Source organism: Sander vitreus, chromosome 6 (genome assembly GCF_031162955.1).
Source record: "Sander vitreus isolate 19-12246 chromosome 6, sanVit1, whole genome shotgun sequence".
NCBI lineage: Eukaryota > Metazoa > Chordata > Actinopteri > Perciformes > Percidae > Sander > Sander vitreus.
This window is the reverse complement of record NC_135860.1, coordinates 9,529,938-9,552,062: the sequence shown is the minus strand read 5'-3', so window position 1 is coordinate 9,552,062 and position 22,125 is coordinate 9,529,938. Positions and strand designations below refer to the sequence as shown.

The window sequence follows — 22,125 nt, the reverse complement described above, 5'->3', positions numbered from 1 at the left end:
TAAGATTATTATGATTCTGTCGTCCTTCTGAGGGAGGCAAATACTGCAGCAGCAATTGACAGTTTCATGCAGTGTGTGACAAAATATTCCCTAAAACAAATCTGTGAATGACAACTACTGTATCTAAACCAATACTGACTCAGTCTCAAGTTTCTGTGAGGTAATCCAAGACTAAATCATACTATTTATATACATGTAAAAATTCCAACACAGTATCAACATTCAGGGGAGTGACAGCAATGCATAGAATGTGCTCATTATCTTCTGCCATGTGATTATGTTGCAGACTTCTACCGCACTGTAAAAAAAAAAAAAAAACTGTATGGTGGGGGAAAGAGGTGTACCAATTTATCAAGGAAATAATGCGAAGAATGGCCCTGACTGGATACGTGTGTGTGAACGTATGCGATCACCTGCAGGCATGTAAGCATGTGAGTGCACACTTTATACAGACCTCAGTAATAGAAGCACAGCAGCCAGCTTGTTAGTGAGCTCTGTTGTTAAACTGGTAATTAACAAGCTCTTGAAGTTGTGGTGCTCTCGGACTGATGGCACGATTTACTCTTCAGAATAAAAGTAAAAGTCAGATTCATGCTGCAACCCCACTGCTGCGTTTTTAATCAAACCAAGTAAGAAATGGTCAAATTTAGCTCTCCCCCGTGCATGTTTGCACAAGTTGAGCCCTGGACAGTGGGGAGACCTATCCTATGGGAGCTGGCAAGGAAGAGGGTGAGCTCGGTAATCCCTGAGGTTCTGGGCCTCCCAGTGTGGCGTCCTCAATCCCCCCATGGCCATGCCAAAATCCCCTTGACAGCAGTCCTCATTATTTGCCTATCAGTGGCTTAGCCTCACCCCCAGTCTGAACAGAGATAGAGGGATTTACTGTAGAGAAGGACGAACAGAGAAACACTTAAACAATACAAACACAGTATCCTTATATCCCAGTTCATCTGAAATATCGTGATAGACTTTTCCTTTATGGTCAAATTCTCTAGTTTCCAATGAGGACAAGATGATAAAAATGAGTCTTAGGATCAAATTTAGTGTGAACAATGACAAGAAACTGTAACCTTGACTGTGTACTCTGTTCATTGTAAACGGATCAGTTTTCCTGCATGAGCCAGTTGACACTGACTCGATGCACCATTATGTCTGATCAAAGCTAACATTTTGCATCCCATTAGCTGGACAACCCTAATGCTATTGTGTGTGTATAAAGCATATTAGAATAAGGGGGACTCAGGGAGTTGCACTCACATTACATTTAATTATCTGTAATAGGAAATGAGTTTGTAGTGACAGCTGCTGCCTGCTTTGTAGCTGTAAGGCAATGTTACTCACAACATAGGACATTAGCATCTCAACAACTGCTTTATGTCAGTTTGTATCGAATAAATCCGCCTCATCTATAAACTGTCAAGAGCTCCAAGGGAGCCATGTGGATACAAGTTTTAATTCCAGCTGAAGAACAGCAGCTCATCTTACTTATTAGCAAATAGCAGTTTTAAGCAGTAACATTATCTGCTGTAGGATTGACAGAAAACAACACACCTTTATACATATATTTCTGAGAAAAAAAAATCCTCTAGGTCACCATTCAGAGGCTTTCAAATTCAGGATAAATATTTGCACTCTATTGTATAATTATTTACGCTACCTAATTATTAGCATGTAATATCAGTGAAAAAAGGAACGTCATATATCAAGATCTTTTTAGTATTTATCAAAAGATTAATTTACTACACAAATAACAGGGAGGCAGGGGAGTGTAATGAGGAGACAGGATGGTGCCAAATTGAATTTAGTTGATAGTATTCATTTCCTTTGACACCATCCAAGGACAAAGCAGACAGATGCCCGGCCTGATTCACTGACCCCTGCACCTTCTGATTTGTCTTGCATTCTGGATTACTGCAGAGGTAAATCAAAGCTTGTCATCTTCACTGCAAAAGGGATGGAGAGGTTTGTTTTTGGACCTTATCATGCTGTACGAATATTGTCATAAATCTATAAAGACAGGGAAGACAAATGCCAGTTTTAAATTATAGTATGAGCTGCTGTTGTGTATATGAGCTGCAACACACTGCAGCGGATTTTAATTACTTTCTTGACAGCGTGTAGGGTGAGGAATATTGAACACACACACATATATATATATATATAAAAAAATACTTTCAATTATCACTCAGATAGGCACACTAGGTCACACAAGGCCATGTCAAAGAAATACCCTTTTAATACACACCCTTTAAAATAATTTTACAGCCAGTTGTTCAAAACAAATGAGTAAGACATTAGTAATATATTTAGTAGGTGCCATATCAGGAGCCAAGTCACACACACACACAATCCTCTGATCTCACACAGGACCAGAGATTGGGCAATGATGACACAATGGAAAAAAACAAAATCAGATATGTGCACCAACGTCTTTCTATGTGTGACGTGTTTCGCCTACAGCTCTATCACCTAACGTTCTGATCCTGACCTTTCCTTCCCGCCCTTTTTATTTTCATTCTAATATTACTCCGGCCCAACTTATAAAGTCTAAACAGTTAACTTGTACCATGAAAAAGTGAGGACGAGACAAAATTATTTATCAGAGTAAAAGAAGTCTAAAACTCAAACCTACACAAAAGCACGGCCACACACACACACAGTTCCTAAGGAGATGTCAACATTGTGAAAACAGATGAGGGAACACGTGCGGAATTTCAACACTGTTCACCACCTCATCACTTCTTCCAGCCTACGTCCCTCGCTGCAACAAACAAATTGCTGCATGCAGATAACAAGCCAGTCTGAAAGATTTAAGGTTCCTGTTTATTATCTGAATGAGTTTTAACAGGATATACAGTACAAGTGATCTGTGTTTTTACCCAGAATTCAGAGACAGTCGTCTTAAATACAGTAGGCGTTTAATAACTTAGGTTAAGTTTTCTGTAAAACACAATAAAACAGCATCATCATAAGGCTCTATTAAAATATAGTTTGCAGACAACTTAATACTCTACTAGGCAGTATTTTTAGTCCCACTTGCCAAAGTCCTGAGAAAATGTATTAAAGTGCTCCTATTATGCTTTTTGGCTTTTTCCTTTTCCTTTATTGTGTTATACATCTTTTTTGTGCATGTAATAGGTTTACAAAGTGAAAAAGCCCAAAGTCCACCCCAAAGGGACTTACCATCTTCAACAGAAAACGCTGTTCACAAACTGCTCCAAACAGCTCTATTGTAGTCCAGTCTTTACTTCCGTGACGAACGTGCTTCACTTTGTAACACACGTTATAATGCTCACCTAGCTGCTAGCGTGAAACGCCCTCATACTCTGCTTCTGATTAGCTAGCAGTGCTTACCTAGCTACTGCACATGTGCGACTCCCAACAAAGATGGAATAGAAGTGTGATGCCTCACTATGTAGCTAAAACGGAGAGCTAAACACACAGGGTGAAAAGAGGAGCTGCAGCAATGTGCAGTACAACAACAATATGGTGTTTTTTGAAAATTAAACTATGGAAACTTATTCTGATATAACCTCTAAATACAATTATGAACCTGAAAAGGAGTATAATATGAGCACTTTAAAAAAATGCTGACTTCTAAGGGAAGATTTTTGCATTCTACTTTACATGCACTATAACTGGAAGAAGTAGTATCTTTTAAAGAAAATACATTCACAGTATAACAAGGTAACCAAATACATATCCTGATTTACATCAGTTCGGTTATGTTCACCACTGCCTCACTTCCTCCAGATGACACAGGACCAGCCCGTCAATAAATCTGTCCTTTGATGTACAACATCAGCAGCCATTAAAGAAGAGTGTCCTCGCTGTCCTCATTGTGTGTGCTGAGTTGGGTCTTCCTGCGAGCTGTGATGGCTGCCCAGATTCGACACAGCATGCCACCTCTGAAACAGCAATTGTGGACTGATTGAAATACAGTGTTACAACTGAGCCATCTCAAACGCCACTGGGGCTTTTTGATGAAACTCAAACTAACGAGGTAATTTGCATCTTTTCGACACCACCGTCTCTGAGGGCGATTCCCCTTTTTTCACGTTTCTGCATGGACGGATGGTGTGAGGGTGATGTGCGGAGGCAGCTCACCTTATTCCACAGTACATCAAGTCATCCCTGGAGGCCATGTAGAAGAGACAGTCCAAGGTGAACTCATGAGAGATCAACTAGAAAACAGGATCACACAGGTTTGGATTAACAGTGGATATATGAGTAATACCAGGCGGCTCCAAGAGTTAAAAAAAACAAAGAAAAAGGCTGAGCTTAAGTTGAGTTTACCTTATTAATAGTGTCTTGGTCTACAGGGACAGACTCGAGCCAGCACACCAAAGCCTTCACATCTGGATTATCTATAATGTACAGAGATTACAACCATTCAGACTGCCTGGGTCAAATTGCACACATACCGTATCTCGCGCTGTTAAATGTTACACACAAGACAAACGTGTATCGTGTTTCCGCAGGCAGACTGTATAATCATTATGCAAACTGCACAGTCAAGTTTGAGCACATTAGTGGATGATTTGATGGTCTACGCCTCAGACAGGAACCAGTCAGGCAGAAATGCAGAGCCTCAAGTTGAGGCGTGGTAGGGATTGACAGGTATAAGTGTTAAGAAACTGTAACGAGAATCACTGAGTGCATTGATAATCCAAAATGGGCTTGGTCTCTTGATGCAACACTGGTCAAGCTGCAGCTTGTGCGGTTAATCATCGGACTAATAGGCTGAGCTCTTACCAAATCCTAGATAATAACTTATCAACTTGTATTGAATATATTCCATTGTAATTTGGCATATTTTCTTAAAGCTTTGGTGCGTAACTTTTTTATATTAATGAACGTCCGTTACATTCAAGCCATTGCCAAATGAGTTGATACAAAGCTCCAGTTCCACACAACTCTCTGGATGTGTCATTACTTTGAATTCCTCGTGGGGGAGACAGAAACTACCCACTACAGTACAATTAGGGGGAATCATAACAAACATATATGCAATGAATATGCAAATATTCGTGATTGTTTGTTTGAAGCTGCTTGGAGTACTGGATGGGTAGGTTTACGAATCACTAAAGTCAAAGCTACTGGCAGAAAGACTATTTGAGAAGACAACCATTAAAAGGATGGCATCAGATTTTTAAGCCTATTTTAATACCCATTATAATGATATGTTTTATAGTTTAAATACACAATGTACATATCATCAGCATCATTTTCATATATAATGCATAAACATGTATACATGCATACTGTCTATAACCACCCATTGCATGTACATAAAGTAACCCATTACATTAAACATTCAGTATTTATTCAAGCACTCTTTGCACTCTGCCCCTTTGCACTATAGTCTAAATTGTATGTTGTTCATTGTTGCTTTGAAAATATATTTATATATCTATTTTTTCCACCTACTTGTATGTTCGTATTAGTTATATATGCGTATGTTTACCAATCTTTGTTGTCCCTCTTTTTAGCTGCACATGTTTTCCATCTATCTATCTATCTATCTATCTATCTTCCTGAAAATTGTTCTTGGAACTGTGTGAGAAAATTGAGTGCAACGAAAAGTCAAATTCATTATGTGTGTACACATAACTTAGCCAATATGCTGATTCTGATACAATATATGAGGTATTGAGTGGGTATATTAGAAAATTGCAGTCTTTTTTTAGCACACAGTTCCCTATTTGTGTTTCCCTGGACAGTGTTTCCTTGCTGAACCAATGTGGAGAAAATAAATACGTCCTAAAAACACCGGCAATAAACCAACATGTGCTTCAAAACAAAGATGGTGACTTGATTTGGCTAATTCAGACTGCTCCAGCCTCATATTAGCGTTAATATTAGCACTTAATATGTTTTAGCACAGAAAGAGGACAATGCACTACCTCCTCTCTTTGACCCGTAACTCTCTCAACATACATGCCATGCAAGTATTGTAATAATTTAACTTTTTCTTTAGCAATTAATATAAAAACTACAGTATCTGAACTGTGCTCCAAAAAAAACATTCTAACACGTGCAATCAAACTTAATTGGCAGTAATACCAGATCTACAAGGATGTAGCAAACTGTGTGGTTTAAAAAAAAAAACACATTACCTTCAGTGACTGCTGATTTCCTCAATGCATCAATCTCTTCCTGTTTCCTCTGGACAGAGTTCATTAGTAGCTCCTGATACTCTCTCTCCTTCTCATTCAGCTGACTCAGCAGTCTTAAAACACAAAAACAGCCATCATTACTCAGCAGAAAGCAGTGCAACTCAAAAATCTTATTAATCACCGTCTACTGCCTAATAAAGAGGCCAGTGTTGGAGGCGTTCGTATTTTTTCCACAGCAAAAACATTTCATTTACAATCCAAATGTCAGTTTATGTAGCCTTGAAAAGTAAACACTTTGCAGACATGACAATCTCCTCTTTAAAAACCATCAGATTTTTTTTTTGTTTTTTTTTGCGTGCATCTTGAACAGAAAAGCTTTATGATAAAGAAACAAAACTAAATGATACCTTCTGGTCTTTACTCGTAGGTCTCTCAGTTGCTCACTGAGGGGACAGTTGCTGTTGAGGACGAGGTCTGTAGGGGAGTTGGGGCTTGCTGTTGGCAGGGTCTCATATTTGGATGCCGTCTGCTCCGTGTCTGCTGGCGCAAACACCTGGTCAGGGACAATAACTACGGGAGTGTCTGGGTCAGCACACTGCTCATCAGGAGTGCTGTCCTCAGTCTCAAATGAGGACTGCAGCTGGAGTTTCAGCGCTGAGGAGAGGGGAGTGGTCGGGATGAACGGAAGAAACATGGACAATTTATAATAACTAAACAACCCTAAACTACTGAACTATATATATATATATATATATATATATATATATATATATATATATATATATATATATATATATATATATATATATATATATATACACACATACACATATACATACACACACACACACACACACACTTATACTGTATAAGATGAGGCGCTACCTGGTAGGAGCACAGTGATGGCATCCTGTACTGAATGTCTCAGCAGATTGTCCAGAGCAAACATCCAGTGAGGTTTCACTTGCTGTTGCCTCAACACCTTCTTTACCTACAGACAGAGCATATAGTTTAGCATGATTCATGATTGAAATCTTACCAGGCCTTTAAGCTGAAACTCTGTGTTGACCCTGAAGTAACTTACTGCATCTTGGAAGCTAAACAGCACCGCCTGCAGGCTGTTCAGTGAAACTGCGGCAGTGAACAGTGAGGTTCGAAGTTCCGTCAAGCTCCTCGTCAGCTGCCTTCTGTCTGGGGAGCGGATGTTGTCTCGCAGGCAGCTAATGAACTTGGTGATGTGGTCTGCAGTTATGGATGATCCCTCGCCATGCTTTAAAAAGAGAAGTTCGGAAAAATGAGGATACAGTACTTCTCTCTCACCCCGGACACAAACTGTTTGAAGCCCTCCACTCTGACAGGAGGCTGCGGTCCATTAGGATCAAAACCTCACGCTACAAAAGCAGTAGGCCTCACCGACAAGGCCCCGGACATCCACTGACACTTAACCCCAGCATCCCTAGTCACTACACTTGCACTAACCTTCATCCTGGACTTTACATCTGCCCCTACTATATGTTGTTAGCAAATTTGGCACTCAACCCATTCAGCCTATTTTTTTTAACAATTACTTTGGATGTATACATTTGTTTTTCTGTATTTAGTGTTTATTTCATATTAATGTTTAATATGTATGTTTGTCTGTCTGTCTGTTTGTTTGTTTGTGTATGCACCTTTCACCAAGGCAAATTACACAGTGTACTTATTGTGACAATAAAACCTTTTCTGATTCGGATTCTATTGTTCTCATTCTGAAAGTACTTAAAGAGTTCAGGTAGTGACGTGTGATATCAATAACAATATTACCAGTAGAATTTGTTTTCCATGCACAATTGTTCCTCTACATTAAGCCTCTGAAGTCACAGCTGTGGTACTATATTGAAGACAGCTTAGTTTTGTGTTTTATGGAATTTGTTTAATTGTTTTAGCCTAGCAAGGGACTGCAAAATAGCTTTAGTTAAGATGCCCTACATTTTAGATAAAAAATGATGTAGTGTATATGTAGGAAGCCATGCAGGTAATACATTTCATAATGTTTTGACCTGTGTTGTTGTGACCGTTCTTCACCCACCTGAGGCACAGATTCCTGTATATTAGAGACGACATCGCTGATGTAGTCAGTAAGGACTCGGTGCAGTGTGGCTCTCCTTTCACTGTCCTTTCTCAGCATAAAAAGACCAACGTTCTCATCTGTTGAGGCTGGACTACTCATGTCTGACGGAAAGTCCTCTGGTATTCTGGACAGTAGGGGGCAATACAATCAATTACACCAGATAAAGTTTAAAAAAAAAACAAGAAATGGAGATACGGACATCAATAATTCATTATGTAAGTAATACATAGTTAACTGTAGACTGACATTTGATACAGTGCCATTATACCCTTTTTATACCTACACAGGATGTCACCTCACAAGACTATCTGACTGAAACCTCAATGTGGTTTGCCACTGATGTAAGATCCTGTACAACCCTGGCTGAAGCAGACATCATAAAGGTTTTTTTTAATCTTCTGTTGGGTAATAATCTGACTCACGACAGGAGGCTGCTGGTGCTGGGTGGGCTCTCAGAGATTTCATCTGCTATGAGGGTGGACTTTCGCTGCCTGAAGTCCAAGGAACTGGACAGGTCGATTGAAACCGGGTATAAATCAGTGTCCTCCACAAGGATGGAGATGGGTACAGACAGGCTGCGTTGGTAGTCTGCTGCAAAACCCGGCGAAATTGTTGTTAGATATAAGTGAGTGTTCAAAATCTCTGAAATTAGCAAGGTTTCATAACACCACTTAACACACACATGTCATAGCACGTGCAATCACAAAAAAAAATAAAATAAAAATAAAAATAAACGTGAGAGAAACAGAAACGTGCTATGAAAAAGAAGAGCAGTATGTGACTAGAAGTGTACTGAAGCTTTACCAGAAGAAATGTCTTTATGTTCCGATTCCTGCGGAGCCCTGGCCTTCTTCTTGGGGGACGACCTGAGGAAGTTTGCCTTCAGCAGCTCTGTGGCTGTGGCTCTGTCATCGGGGTCCGGCACAAAACAGTTCATGATGAAGCCCTTTGCCTCGTTAGACATGCACTCTGGAACCTTGGGGTGGATCTTAAACATGCCCACCTGGATGGAATTGTTGAAAAGGAAATTATTTAGTTCATTAAAAACAACTTTACTTCGAGAGTGGGCGTTAAGAGAAAAGATCGAAGTTGCTTATATTTGTTCATATATTTGTTTTTCGACTTTCTGACTTTTAATAGCGCTCTCATCAACATTCAAGTTGTAATTGTGATTGGGAAACTGTGATGTTTATGAAAGCTCCAGTATATCCAACTTGGCACTGAATAACATGGAAGTGCCTAAAAACCAAACCAATGTGTATTGACGTGGTTTTAGGCTTTTAACTCAAAGCACTACTGTAGTGCTTTAAATTAAAAGCTAACACGCTAATGTTTAACTTGGTCACCTTCACCACCTGACAATTTCAAATTTGGACTTGCTGGCACTAGATGAAAAGTTACCAGTCTGTCTCCCCCTCGCTGCTGAGTACAGCCTCTTTAAGATATTTCAGTCTAAACCCATGAAGAGTGACTTTTATGATTTTTACTCAAAGCCAAACTAAAATGTAGAACTATCCTTTATTTTTTTTTAAACAAAAACACCACAATCTGCATGTATTAACATCGACCTAAAATACAACTTGCCCTTATTTACCTTGAACATGGCTGCCTGAGGACTTCCCAGCTCATGGAAGGGTGGTTTGCCTGTTGCCATTTCTATAATGGTGCACCCGAGGGACCAGATATCAGCCGGCTTCCCATAACCGCGGGGCCCTTGGTCGATAATCTCTGGGGCCATGTACTGAAGAGTTCCTATCGAAAATAATCATAAGAGTAAAATCAATTAAAGTGCTCATATTATACTCATTTTCAGGTTCATAAATTGTATTTAGAGGTTGTACCAGAATAGGTTTACATGGTTTCATTTTCAAAAAACACCATATTTTTGTTGTACTGCACATTGCTGCAGCTCCTCTTTTCACCCTGTGTGTTGAGCTCTCTGTTTTAGCTACAGAGTGATACATCACACTTCTGTTCCTATCTTTGTTGGAAGTTGCACATGCGCAGTAGCTAGGTAAGCACTGCTAGCTTCTCAGTTGGAGAGCCTGAGCGAGTGCCATGCTAGCAGCTAGGTAAGCATTATAATGCGCGTTACAAAGTGACGCACGTTCGTCACGGAAGTAAAGGCTGGACTACAACAGAGCTGTTTGGAGCAGTTTGTGAACAGCGTTTTCTGTTGGAGATGGTAAGTCCCTTTGGGGTGGACTTTGGGCTTTTTACCTTTGTAAACCTATAACGTGCACAAAAAGATAAAATATATAATATTAAAGCACCCATATTATGCTCATTTTCAGGTTCATAATTGTATTTTAAGGTTGTACCAGAATAGGTTTACATGGTTTAATTTTCAAAAAACACCATATTTTTGTTGTACTGCACAGCTCTCTCTCACTGCTGCAGATCCTCTTTTCAGCTGGTCTCTGTTTTAGCTACAGAGTGAGACCTCTTTTCTTCTTCTGTACTATCTTTGATTGCACTCGCACATTCGCAGTAGCTCAGATGTAGATCATGTCAGCTAGCTAGCTCCATAGACAGTAAAAGAAAGGCTGTTTCTCCAACTTCGGTCAGTTACAAGGCAGGATTAGCTGGGAGACTTCTAAATGAGGGCGCACATGTAAGTAGTTCTTTTGTAGATTATGGTGAACTTGTGTGTGCTGTAGCAGTGCTTTGCTATTGAGAACGAGGTAGCATGCTAGCGTTAGCATTCTAATGCTATGAGCTAACTGTTGCGGTTAGCCAGCTCGTTTCGGCTTGTGACGTCACAAGCCGTGCCGATTTTGAACAGCTCACTCGGAGACTGAAGGCAGGACACATTCAGAAACCGTATCTCACTCAAAACAGCATGGATGGATTTTTTTACAAAGTTTGTATGCGTGTGGAAGCACCAGAGACACAAAAGAACACCCCAAATCCCAGAAAAAGTGATTTTTTCATAATATGGGCACTTTAAAGAATAAAGGAAAGGGAAAAAGCATAATATGAGCACTTTAACAATATATCGTTATAATTTAGTTAAATCTGTACATGTATCAAAGTGTGTGAAACAAGAGAGTCATAAAGGTTTTAGAATACGCAGCATCTTACCAGTGAAGGTCTCAGTGCAGGGGTTGATCCCTGCTAATCGTTTGGAGGTTCCAAAGTCAGAGATCTTCAACACACCACTGTAGGTGTTGACCAATACATTGTCGCCCTGCAGCAAAGATAAATGATCCACATTGAGAGGTTTCACAAACACGACAAACTTAAAGCTAGGATGAAATTATCCTAGAAAAGTAGAATCATTATTTGCCACTTGCCGACAGATTCCCAGGGTTCTCCGCTCACCTTAATATCTCTGTGGACTATCTGATTGTCATGAAGGTATTTGAGCCCCTCGAGGATCTGTTTGGTGTAGAAGATGATAGTGGCTTCGTTGTCTTTCAGGGGACCCCATTTGGAGCGCAGGAGAGATGACAAACTTCCTACAAGCAGTACATGTCAAATGACCTAAGCCAATTTCATTTTTCATTTCAAAATTCTCATTTTTAACAACAGAATCCTGCTGTGAAAATCTTATTTCTCACATGTCCATGAAGGCAGAGATGAGAACAAAACATAATTTCTACTGTTTGTATCACATTGGAAAATACAATTTTCTGTTTTTGTTGAAGGTATTTCTTAGCTACATGTGACAATATTAAACCAAGCTATGAACTGGAATTGTTCGCATAGCTTCAGATGTTTTTCCAACAACAACGCCATTCTCCACAGAGATTTTTCTTCAATGGTGCAGGATGTTGGAACCACCCAATTTCTTGAAACTGACTTCCAGTATGTTTCACAACCACACTTCCACTGTCAAATCTGAAGACTCACTTCCTTGATGCTTAAAGGCATCACACAGTAACTAGAAAAATGCAGAGTTGAAAGCTGGGGCATGACTTCCTTAAATTGGCACTTCTTTGTAAGTCTATTTTCATTCCAGTGAAAGTTTCAGGAACATCCGTTAACACTAATATGCCAAAAGCATTAGTTTGTAGATTCCAATCAGTGCAACAATGATATATTAGCCAAAATCTGTGTAAAATGAAAGTGAAAAGGCATCACTAATTGTATGAGCAGATGTGAATGCATAAATAAAACAGAACTGAAGAAAAGTATCACACTGTAGTTTCAGGTTTTTTGATTGAGTGTAGCCAAGAACTAATTTTAAGACATCCTCAGGCAATTCTAGGCAGTTTCTGTTTTCCTGTTTTTAAGTTTCATACTGCAAGGGGATTTTGATGTTCATATTTTTGATAGAAATAGAATATAGTTTTTTAAATACCTTATTATATTGTATAGCCTGTGTGTGTGTGGATTTGGCTAAGGGTGTCTAGTAATGGACAGTTACCCTCTACTGCTCTTTGAAGCTAAAAGTATTGGAAGTTTCAATTTTAGGATTCCTACCTCCAGGTACTTCCTCCATGAAGATCTTGATGAAACCTTCCTGACTGACTGAGCCCAGGTACTGGACAATATTTCTGTGTTTTAGCCTCTTGTGCAGCGCTATCTCCTCATGGAGGGGCTGGGAGTACCTGGGGGAAGGAGGGAGGGAGGGGAGGGGAGGAAGGGAAAGAGCCAGAGCGAGAAAGACCAATAGTATGACTGCCAGGTTTTCCTAAATTCACAATGTCAACAATGCAATAAATACGATAGTTTGTCGTTTTAAAACATTCAGAAATCTTCAGCTTGATAGAAAAGATAAATACTGCGCTGTGTCTTGGACACAAGGTTTGGCAAATGCTTAAAAAGTGATTTCAATAACCCATTTCTTTTGATGGAATCCTTAATTTCCACATAACACTGCAGTGTGGGCCTAAGCTCTTTGTGCAGATTATAGAGCAAACAAAGAAATTAAAAAGTCTAAACACTCATCAATCTTCCCCAATATTCCTAAAGAGCACTGGGGATCCAGAGCATGCCATTGAGTGGCATCTCTGCCAAAATCACTTCCCATTAAGGGTATTATGAAAAAAAAAAACAAAACATTTTTAATGAGAAACGGTGCAGTTTAGTGTCTCCCAGTAAGGGATGACTCTGAAGGGAAAACAGCTAGTGTTGGTTTCTCATACATGCTGTCCCTCTCAGGGATTTCCTTGATGGCGATGCGAACTTGGTTGCTCAGGTCCCTCCCAGCGTACACCACACCGTACGTCCCTTTTCCCAAAATCACTTTGTCGCCATTCTCATTGGTCTCACAGATGTACTGTAGAAAGAAATGAAGGCAGCATAAATCAGAACGCAGTGACTGAAAGCAGGCACATTAGAGAAATTGTGAGGAATTTCACAGAGAGAGAAACGTGAAGGCACTTCTGACATGAAAACAGAGTCAAAGTCCAGAACTCTTAAGAATAAATATAAAAAGGGAATATGAATGCATTTAGTTCTTTACACAAACAGATAATAATACATACAATGCCAAATTACAGGGAAATATGACACTGTGTTATGAGAATGTTTCTGTTGTTGAAAATGAGATTTTCAGCAGTTGTTTTCTACTTGTTGAAGCAAGGGAGACCTAAAATAGAGTACAGTCTGCGTCAGGGGAGTGGAGGACTGTGACTGACCTCTAGTACTCCCTCAGCTTCATGGTTCAGGTCCTGAGAGGAGTGTTCAGCCTCCTGAAGCAGAGAGTTTACCAGCTCGCAGAAGCTAGTGAGAGAACAGTGTGAGGAAACAATGTAGACAGATCCAATGTAAATGAGAATATGCTCTTAATAGAGCATGTATTTAAATGATTTTTTTAGTGAATTTCCATTAAAGTAAAGAGAATACCAACAACATCAGGCAGGCTTGTAGACATTTGCCAAATAATTCACCCATAAAAGGCAAACGAGCAGTATGCGCAAGAAAACATCCCCTTTGTGAATAGAATCAAGTTCACTGTGGAGGTTTTGAGTGGATCCCCATTTTGTTTTGCCGGGGGTAATGCACAAAGAAATATTTGCGTCGACAATGGCAGCGAAAAAGGAGACTGCTGGCAACAAAGCACGAACGTATACAATGCAAGATTTTTTGCAAGAATATTTTTTTTAAAGTTGGCATTGCAAATGTTTTATGGGAAGGGAAATGCTTACACATCAAGAATACACACAATGCGTATTGGTGTGAAACATATTTTCCACCTTTAGTATGTAGTAGCTATGAAGACCGCTTCAGTTTTACTTTCATTTCTTGAATTGGAAGATCCAAGGAAAACGGTCTACAGTCCCGAGGAACAAGGATATTGTATCATGGTTCAGGAGTGCTTCGAGCACCATAATTAAAACTGAGTTCACTTCTATTATTTTAAGGTGGCATCAGAGGTTTCAGCAGTGGGTCTCTCAAAACTGAATATATCTGCAGTGATAGAGACCGCAAGAGGTTAGAAGGAAATGTAATCTTTTTGTGATTTGGGTCAAACGGCTCTCTAAGTCAGAGTGAAAAAATATGTCCTAGGGGGATTTCCTCGACAATAACGAGAACATGACTCATACAGTGTACATTACAACCATTTATTCAGGGCACCTACTAGACTAAGTCTGCGAAGCCAGTTTGCCTATTTTCCGGAACTCTCATTATCTTCCTACACCCTGTAATGATGGTATGTTTGTCTCCCACTAGCCAGTCAATTGGTTAATGAGCAGGTCATTCACACGGTTTCACACACACACACACACACACACACACACACAAACAAACTCTGCCCCGCTGTGTCTTTGCCAGTTTATCAGTCACTCACCCTTTACAGTGGAGCTCAGAGGGGAAGCAGAGCTGGAAGTCATCGGAGTTGTAGTGGACGTAGAGGAAGCAGCTCCGCTCATCAATCTTTGAAGCACTTCAGAGGGAAAAAAGCAAATTAATAACTATTCAAAATGTCATAATCCCTTATTTCTTAGTTTGAAAATGCACGGTAGTGTCAACAACTGTATACAAATACATTTCTGCTGAACATTTAAAACAGACTGAATCTATCAAACACTTTTCTGTTCCAGGGAACCAACAGCTAATGTTTGCATTGCAAAGGGTATCAGCTTACAGTAAACAAACAGGAGGAACATCGACTAATAAAAATTTTTAAAAAAAAAAGAGAGGTATTATTCGTCTTTCCCCAAACATATTACAATCTGATAAAGTTGTTTGTTTACTGTTTTCTTCTCATTTTGGGCATTTGCTGAAAATTGGTAAACAAGAAAAGGCTAAAGTACACACTGATCAGAGAGGAATCAACAAAAAGCCTACAAAGAAAAAAAAGCCTGAAACCATATTGAATACGATCAACAGCCAAGGTTTCCCAGACAACCAGTATGTTTTGGGTCCCCTGGCTTTGCTGCAGGCTCAAACACACCCAGAACAGAGATATTTGAGAGATGTTAGCACATGCTGTACTCCACTTTACCTCACTCCCCTAATTGCAGAGGCTGGGAAAGTCCACTGGTGTAAGCCTTTCTGTAGAATCAGGATAAAGTTAAAACACGGGATAATGACAGTTTGACTGCTAATACTTGGTGCATTACACATGCCTTAGCAGCAAGTAAACAGTCCTGAGGTATGTAGTAAGTCTTACACACAGTGACGCTCAAAGAACACACCCACACACTCACCCGATTAAACATTCACTGAACCATAAATCAGTGTGAGAAAAGTTGGTTCTTCCTTTCATTATGCATTCTGTATGTATGGCAGGTAAACCTGTATTCAGATAAGAAGGGGAGTCTGGGATTTGGGGGGACAAAGGGTCTACATACCTTTAAGGGTGTGACGTGTTCCAACTGGACAGTGCGACTTTCGTCCTCCTCGCTCACACACACAATAGCTGGTTGGAGGACTTTGCTGGGCTCCACAACGAGCACCTGAAAAAGGCAGAACATTTAAATGATATTACCAATATTTTTATAATAGCCACATGACTTTCATTTATTTGTAATGCGGGGTCAAAACCGCCACGCTATCGCCATTATTTCATGCCCATTTCCCTCCGTTTACAGCAGTGTGTGTTACCCTTAAGATTAAAATGAACAGAGCTGGGTCCCAATTAACAGATCAGAACTTCCAGAGAAGTTTAAAGTTTTCTATTTATTGTTACGTTACTGTACAAAGATTATCAGTGCCGTCTTACTGGGCAGCGGCTTGTGGAGTCAGTGGGTCTACAGGTCTGCAAAAGCAGTTCCATCCAGAAGTCCACGGTGTCCTGTGTAGGAGATTTCACCTCCGGTAGCTTGGCAAACTGACGGTACAGGATGTACGTCTCCATAATGGATGCCACATACCTGAAAGAAACATTAAACTCATTAATCTACATTAAGTGAGTCTGGAAATAAGACTGAAACCATTTAAATGAGTTCTTATCCACAGAGGTATCTAAATATTTTTAATTAAAATCATTGAAATTAAACTAATAAGCCCTAAAAACTGAATCCTGATGATTATTAAACACCTTGACCTGAATGATTCTACTAATCAAGAACTGCTAAGCCTCACCAGATAGGGGCCTTTAGCTTGTAGAGTTTATCAGAGGCCATGATGACTTTCCTATGTTCGTTCGCGAGGATGTTTGCTCCAAGGTAAAAGCCAACATCCCAGTAGTCCTTCATCTTCTCCAAACTGCCCTTTCTACCGAGCAGGGTGCTAATAGTCACACCTGAACACCAACATGATAACAGAGAGCAAAACAATGAATTAACAAATGCATATCAAATCAGTTATATATTTCCAAACTAATAGGCTCATATGTGCGTCCACAGATAATGGCCCTGGGCACAACTATAAGCTCAGTCATCCCCCAGGGTGGAGTTTATTTTAAGTTGCGACAGAAAAATAAAATTGGTTTTCTGGATATTGCATTGTGTCTTAAAAACATTTCAAATCTATCCAGAATTGTGGCCTTACACATTTAAATTATGGGTTGTATCGTAGCAAAGCCTAAGGTTTATACCCCAACAACAGAAGTGTAGCGCATAAGTAGTATAAACTTTGACACACTGAATCTGTAAACCATAAAAAGGCATTTGTCATTGATTATCTCCGATACAGAAAGCAGAAAGCATTAAGCACCTATTTTGCGCAGCTCAATAGAAGTGTCAAATTCATGGCCAGCTGCCATCAAGAGGACCACGTTGTTGATGCCCGAGTGAAGAGTTGGCTCCTGCTCAAAAGCTTTTCCATACCTGGTGAATAATATAAAAACAGCACTGATGGATTATACTAGAACACCGACAGTTAAGGGACATCAGTAACATCAGAACAATAATGCAACATAAACTGCAAACGCATACGACCGGCAATGATTTAAAAAGAACTATTAAGTACGGTCTGTAGTGACAAACTGTAGTCCAAGTACAAAAGACAGACATATGCCACCTTTCTCATTAAGTGTAGTCTCGCATTGCCAAACCTTCCTCCACAGCGCTGTGGAGGAAGGTCTGGCAAGTCCACACAGCATTCCGGGATGGGAGAAAAACGTTTATTGGCATTTCTTTAAAACCAATCACAATCGTCTTGGGTGGCGCTAAACGCCAGACGGAGCCACGGTGCCTCAGCACAATAGCCTCGGGAAGGAACTTGTTTTGGTGGAACATGTGTACAGTCAAAGGTTGTTTTAGTCGTACAACAAAAAAAAAAAAAAAAACTGAGATTGGACAGATAGTCTAGCTAGCTGTCTGGATTCACCCTGCAGAGATCTGAAGAGCAGTTAACCATAGTCCTCATAAATCCACCGGAGTTTAAAATGCCAACACAAAGAAAGCAGAAGGTGACGGACATCCGGCCGAAATTAAAGACATTTGGCGGAATTTCCAGAGCACTGGACCAATCCCGGAAGTGGAACATTGTGGATATCGATTAGGTCTAAGTACAAAGGGCAGACACATGCCACCTTTCTCATTAGGTGTGAACCATTGTGTAAGACCAGACACATAAACACAAAGTGGTTGTACCAATAGCAGGACTGTTCTCTGCTGCACTGATCGGTGAACCCAGAGCTCATGAACATGTCTTTGTAGATCCGTCCACACAGGCAGTAGACGTCTGACGCCACTTTGTCCCCCGACTCCACAATAGGCAGAATTGCCTCCAAAGCCTTAGCGCGATCTCCAGGGTGATTCCTCCTGGTGTGGGAAGATTTGATCATTTCAGCAGTGATGAGCTTTGACAAGCCCATTATATCTTGTATACGTGCAAGGAAAATAAAGGCCACAGGCTGAGACTGGCACAAAAACACTAAGCTGAAACCAGATAAGAGAACAATAGTTTAAAGCTATAGTGCGTAGTTTCTGTCGCCCCCATGAGGAATTCTAAGTAATGACATGAAAGCTGTCGGCGCGTCCACGTGATGCAAGCCATCCGTGATCGCCCATGCGCACCCACCCCTCCTCCACGCAGTTGCTAGTAGCCACAGAGGATTAAAAACAAAAACATGGACTCTTCAGAAGAGGTAATTATCTTCCCTCGAGTTTCTGCGTGCGAAAGTTGCAGGACGACAATCTTCTGAACATAGCCATACTGAGAAATACAGAGAGAGTTATGTGGAGCGGATAGTCTTATTCAGCTTTGTATCAACTCATTTGGCAATGGCTTGAATGTAACGGGCGTTCAATTAATATCAAAACGTTACGCACTAAAGCTTTAATTGTGTTCACTTGTAAAACGACATATTGATGCAGTAGGAGCCATCTGGGTACCTGTTTAGAGCAAATATGTAGTTAAACTTGATATTCTGATGTTTTGCTACCAGACACATGGGCAGGTTGCTCAGAGTTTCCACCAGTTTGATTATGGCATCGTAGTCCTGAGAAAAGAGGGTGCAGAATTGCTTTAATAATTGATATCATTACAACATTGACTACTAATAATGATGATTTAAACCTCAACGGTCCTTTTTATTACTATCTACACCCATATGGAACACTTGCTATGCCATCTCATCGTGGGTTTTGGTTCATCGTGATTCTTGCAGGCTCCAACATCTGTTTGCTTAATGTTGTCAACCGTAATACTTTCATTACGAAACAAAATGTTTTTTCATGTATCAAGAAAATTTTGCTCAAACAATATAAGCAACGACAAAATGACATGTTGGGCTCTGCAACCAATCAATTTCTTGATTTGAAAAAGAATTGAAAGTTTAATACACAAATAACCATTGGTAGTAGCCTATGACCTTTTAGACGCTCCATGTCTAGGTAGGGCGGGGCAATATATCGATATTATATGTCGACATCAATATACAAGACTAGATATCGTCTTCAATTTTGGATATCGTAATATGACACAAGTGTTGTCTTCCTGGTTTTAAAGGCTACACTACAGTAAAGGGATGTCATTTCCTGAACTTACCAGACTAACTAGCTGTTTTATTATTTGCCTTTACCCACTTAGCCATTGTATCCACGTTATTGATTATTTATCAAATCTTTTGTTATTTAAATATTTTGTAAAATCACCAATAGTTAACTGTACAATATCTCCACAATATCGCCATTGATGCATTTGGTCAAAAATATCGTGATATTTGATTTTATTCATATCGCCCAGCCCTATGTCTAGGCATTTACTCACATGCACATGTAAACACACACCTGAATGTCCCTGTAGGACAACAACAGGCTCATGACTATATCAGGTGTGAGCAGCTCTACGCTGTCCAGGCGTTTCTGGATATTGCTCAACTCCTCACTCAGGGCTTGACCGCTGAACCTCTCCCGTGCCATACGAATCTCATGCCTGATTGACTCTCGGAAGTACTCACTGTAAGCACAAAAAGCAGAGAAGTCCTAACATTTCACACTTTTACAATCTTAAATACATCCGCCACCATGGAGGAAGCTGTGAGTTACAGCATAAACAAATGCATGTGTAATCTGAGATGATAATGTTTTTGCAAAGCACACAATGGTGGTGAAAGCCGTGCAGTTGCAGATGCCTGACCTGGACTGAATTTGTACATTGTTCAGCAAATGCACCAGTGTCTCCACCAGCGGGGTCAGCAGAGGCTCCAACTGGAAACTAGGCTGCATCAACTCTTTGATAGCAGTCATGATTGTTGCATCACATGCAAACACTTTGCCCTGAGGTGACACTACGTAAGGGATGAACGTGTAATTTCCACACTGCTCCTGGAGGAAGATAATATACGCATCATACAACAAATAGAGTACAAATTGGGAGATCTTGCACAGCCACAAGGGAGCTGGGGCATCATTTGGCAGTTGTCTGTATTTTTCCTTTTAATGCTTCCATTTCAGTTAAACTGTCTGATTTGCTCCTTATTTTTAAACCATTCACCTAATAGTCAAAATAAATCAGAAGATTCATAGATAATGAAAATACTCATTAGTTGCAGCCCTGACCAGATTAACATGCTAGGGGGGGGGGCCTGGGGCAGAAATCAACTGTGGACCCCTATTGACTCCATCATCTTACTCCTTAACTATGGCGCACACAGTGGAACATACAGTGCATCTTAATGGTATTTTGCATAGAGGCCCAGAGAACAACCAGCACCGCTATTGGAATAACTGAGTCCAAGGTTTGCTGTGAAATAATGAATGTCCCAAAACTAAATTTGGCCCCTCTTTAAAAGGCCCCAGATTAGTTAATAATGCAGGATTTTCCTCTTTAGGTCAGTTGTCATTAAATTTAAGTGGTGCATATTCTGCAACTTTTTTTTAAATTATTATTACAATTATCATAGACTATTTTACACAGTGTCATTGACTATTGGGGCCCAGGGGCAGTTTATAATCAATGACTGCAGCCTTAAATTATCCCTAAAGTTATTATAATAAACAGGGGTATGTGTTGATTCTAAATTACCTTGACAGCCTGTAGATCATTATCTTGCTTGTAACAGTAAAGGATTATGTTATTGATCAAGCTGAAACTCTCTCTCACTCCAAGGTGATAGAAAAGGGAAGGCTGGCAGAAAGACTCACTCATCTCGACCACTGCTACATCTGTGTGGGGAATTTAGTAAGGCGGGTTAGTTTGCGTAATTGCCGTAGTACTGCGTACATGTCATCCAAATTTCCCTACAGTCAGCATGCCTTCACTTGCCTGCATTGTAGAAACTATCCAGAATGTCCGTGGTGCCTAGGGATATTCGCTCGAATGAAATTGTTTGGAAAACGGCGTGTGCGTCCGCGCAGGCTTCCTTCAGACATTTCAGGGATAAGTTCTCCTCAGTTTGCGGCACTGTTGCGTCCTTGTTAACAATGTATGCCACGGATACGGGTCTGGTCCGACTCCGTGGAGAAACGACCTGTTTACCCGAACCGCTGGCGCTTAGCTCCAAAGCCGTAGAGTCCTGCCACAAACTTCCAGCTGACACCCAAACTGGATCTTTCCTCTTCTGCTCGCGCAGGCTCATTCGCCTGCGCTCCGAAGTGTACATTTTCTGCCTTATTCCGCAGCTGAATCCTAATGCATGTCCTTCGTAGGGACAACTTCCATTAAAAACGCAACAGCGCGGTTGCTTGTTAAATTATTCCACAGGTGTGTCGCTGTCGCCGCCCCCGCTCACAGCACACCACTCTCATTCCCGGTACTCCTCTCCCCTCGACCCGCCCTCCTCTTCTCTCCGCCCGCTGACATTTTGAGACCGAAACCGTATGCCACGCAGCCTCGACTCTCGCATGACCTCTGCTGTGAAAAACTATCATTCAGCTAGATTACATTTCTGAAAACGGACGTCACGGTTGACATTTGTGTCCCAACCTCAATCCCAATTTGTTAATTGTATTTATTTCTAATCTGTCTTTTAGCATAGAATTAATAAATAAGCCTTAGTACTTGTATCCGTTTCTCCAAAAATAATTCAAGTCCGAGCTGCAGACAGACAAGTGGACAGGCTGGGATGTGAGGGAGATGAATCATGGTGTTTTTGTCTCTTGCTTTGCC

General features: G+C 40.4%; 1 protein-coding gene across 2 annotated transcripts; it reads right to left on the bottom strand.

Moving 5' to 3' along the window:
- Window positions 1–2,218: 2,218 nt before the first annotated feature.
- Window positions 2,219–21,746, bottom strand: LOC144519349 (mitogen-activated protein kinase kinase kinase 5). Of its 2 annotated transcripts, none has more exons than XM_078252405.1 (28): window positions 21,283–21,746; window positions 21,043–21,182; window positions 20,155–20,342; window positions 19,806–19,974; window positions 18,909–19,015; window positions 18,165–18,335; window positions 17,284–17,396; window positions 16,711–16,870; window positions 16,349–16,499; window positions 15,978–16,082; window positions 15,629–15,678; window positions 14,972–15,067; window positions 13,818–13,902; window positions 13,323–13,456; window positions 12,658–12,785; window positions 11,554–11,690; window positions 11,314–11,419; window positions 9,824–9,981; window positions 9,034–9,232; window positions 8,652–8,820; window positions 8,188–8,353; window positions 7,204–7,389; window positions 7,005–7,110; window positions 6,527–6,773; window positions 6,120–6,232; window positions 4,297–4,367; window positions 4,108–4,184; window positions 2,219–3,908 (listed from the first exon to the last, which is right to left on the bottom strand). In XM_078252405.1, the coding sequence occupies exons 1-28, from the start codon at window positions 21,617–21,619 to the stop codon at window positions 3,812–3,814; spliced, it is 3,966 nt and encodes a 1,321-aa protein (XP_078108531.1). In that variant the 5' UTR covers window positions 21,620–21,746; the 3' UTR covers window positions 2,219–3,811. The 2 variants fall into 2 exon arrangements, with proteins under 2 accessions (XP_078108531.1, XP_078108532.1); XM_078252406.1 differs by having other exon boundaries at window positions 8,652–8,817.
- Between the last annotated feature and the right edge of the window lie 379 nt (window positions 21,747–22,125).

Excerpts from the sequence above, each read along its gene's own strand:
- LOC144519349 (XM_078252405.1), bottom strand. The coding sequence starts at position 21,619 with ATGTACACTTCGGAGCGCAGGCGAATGAGCCTGCGCGAGCAGAAGAGG. Across the intron at positions 11,691-12,657 it reads CATGGAGGAAGTACCTGGAG|GAAGTTTGTCATCTCTCCTG; the intron begins GTAGGAATCCTA and ends TACTGCTTGTAG. Across the intron at positions 8,354-8,651 it reads AGCACCAGCAGCCTCCTGTC|AATACCAGAGGACTTTCCGT; the intron begins GTGAGTCAGATT and ends CCTACTGTCCAG.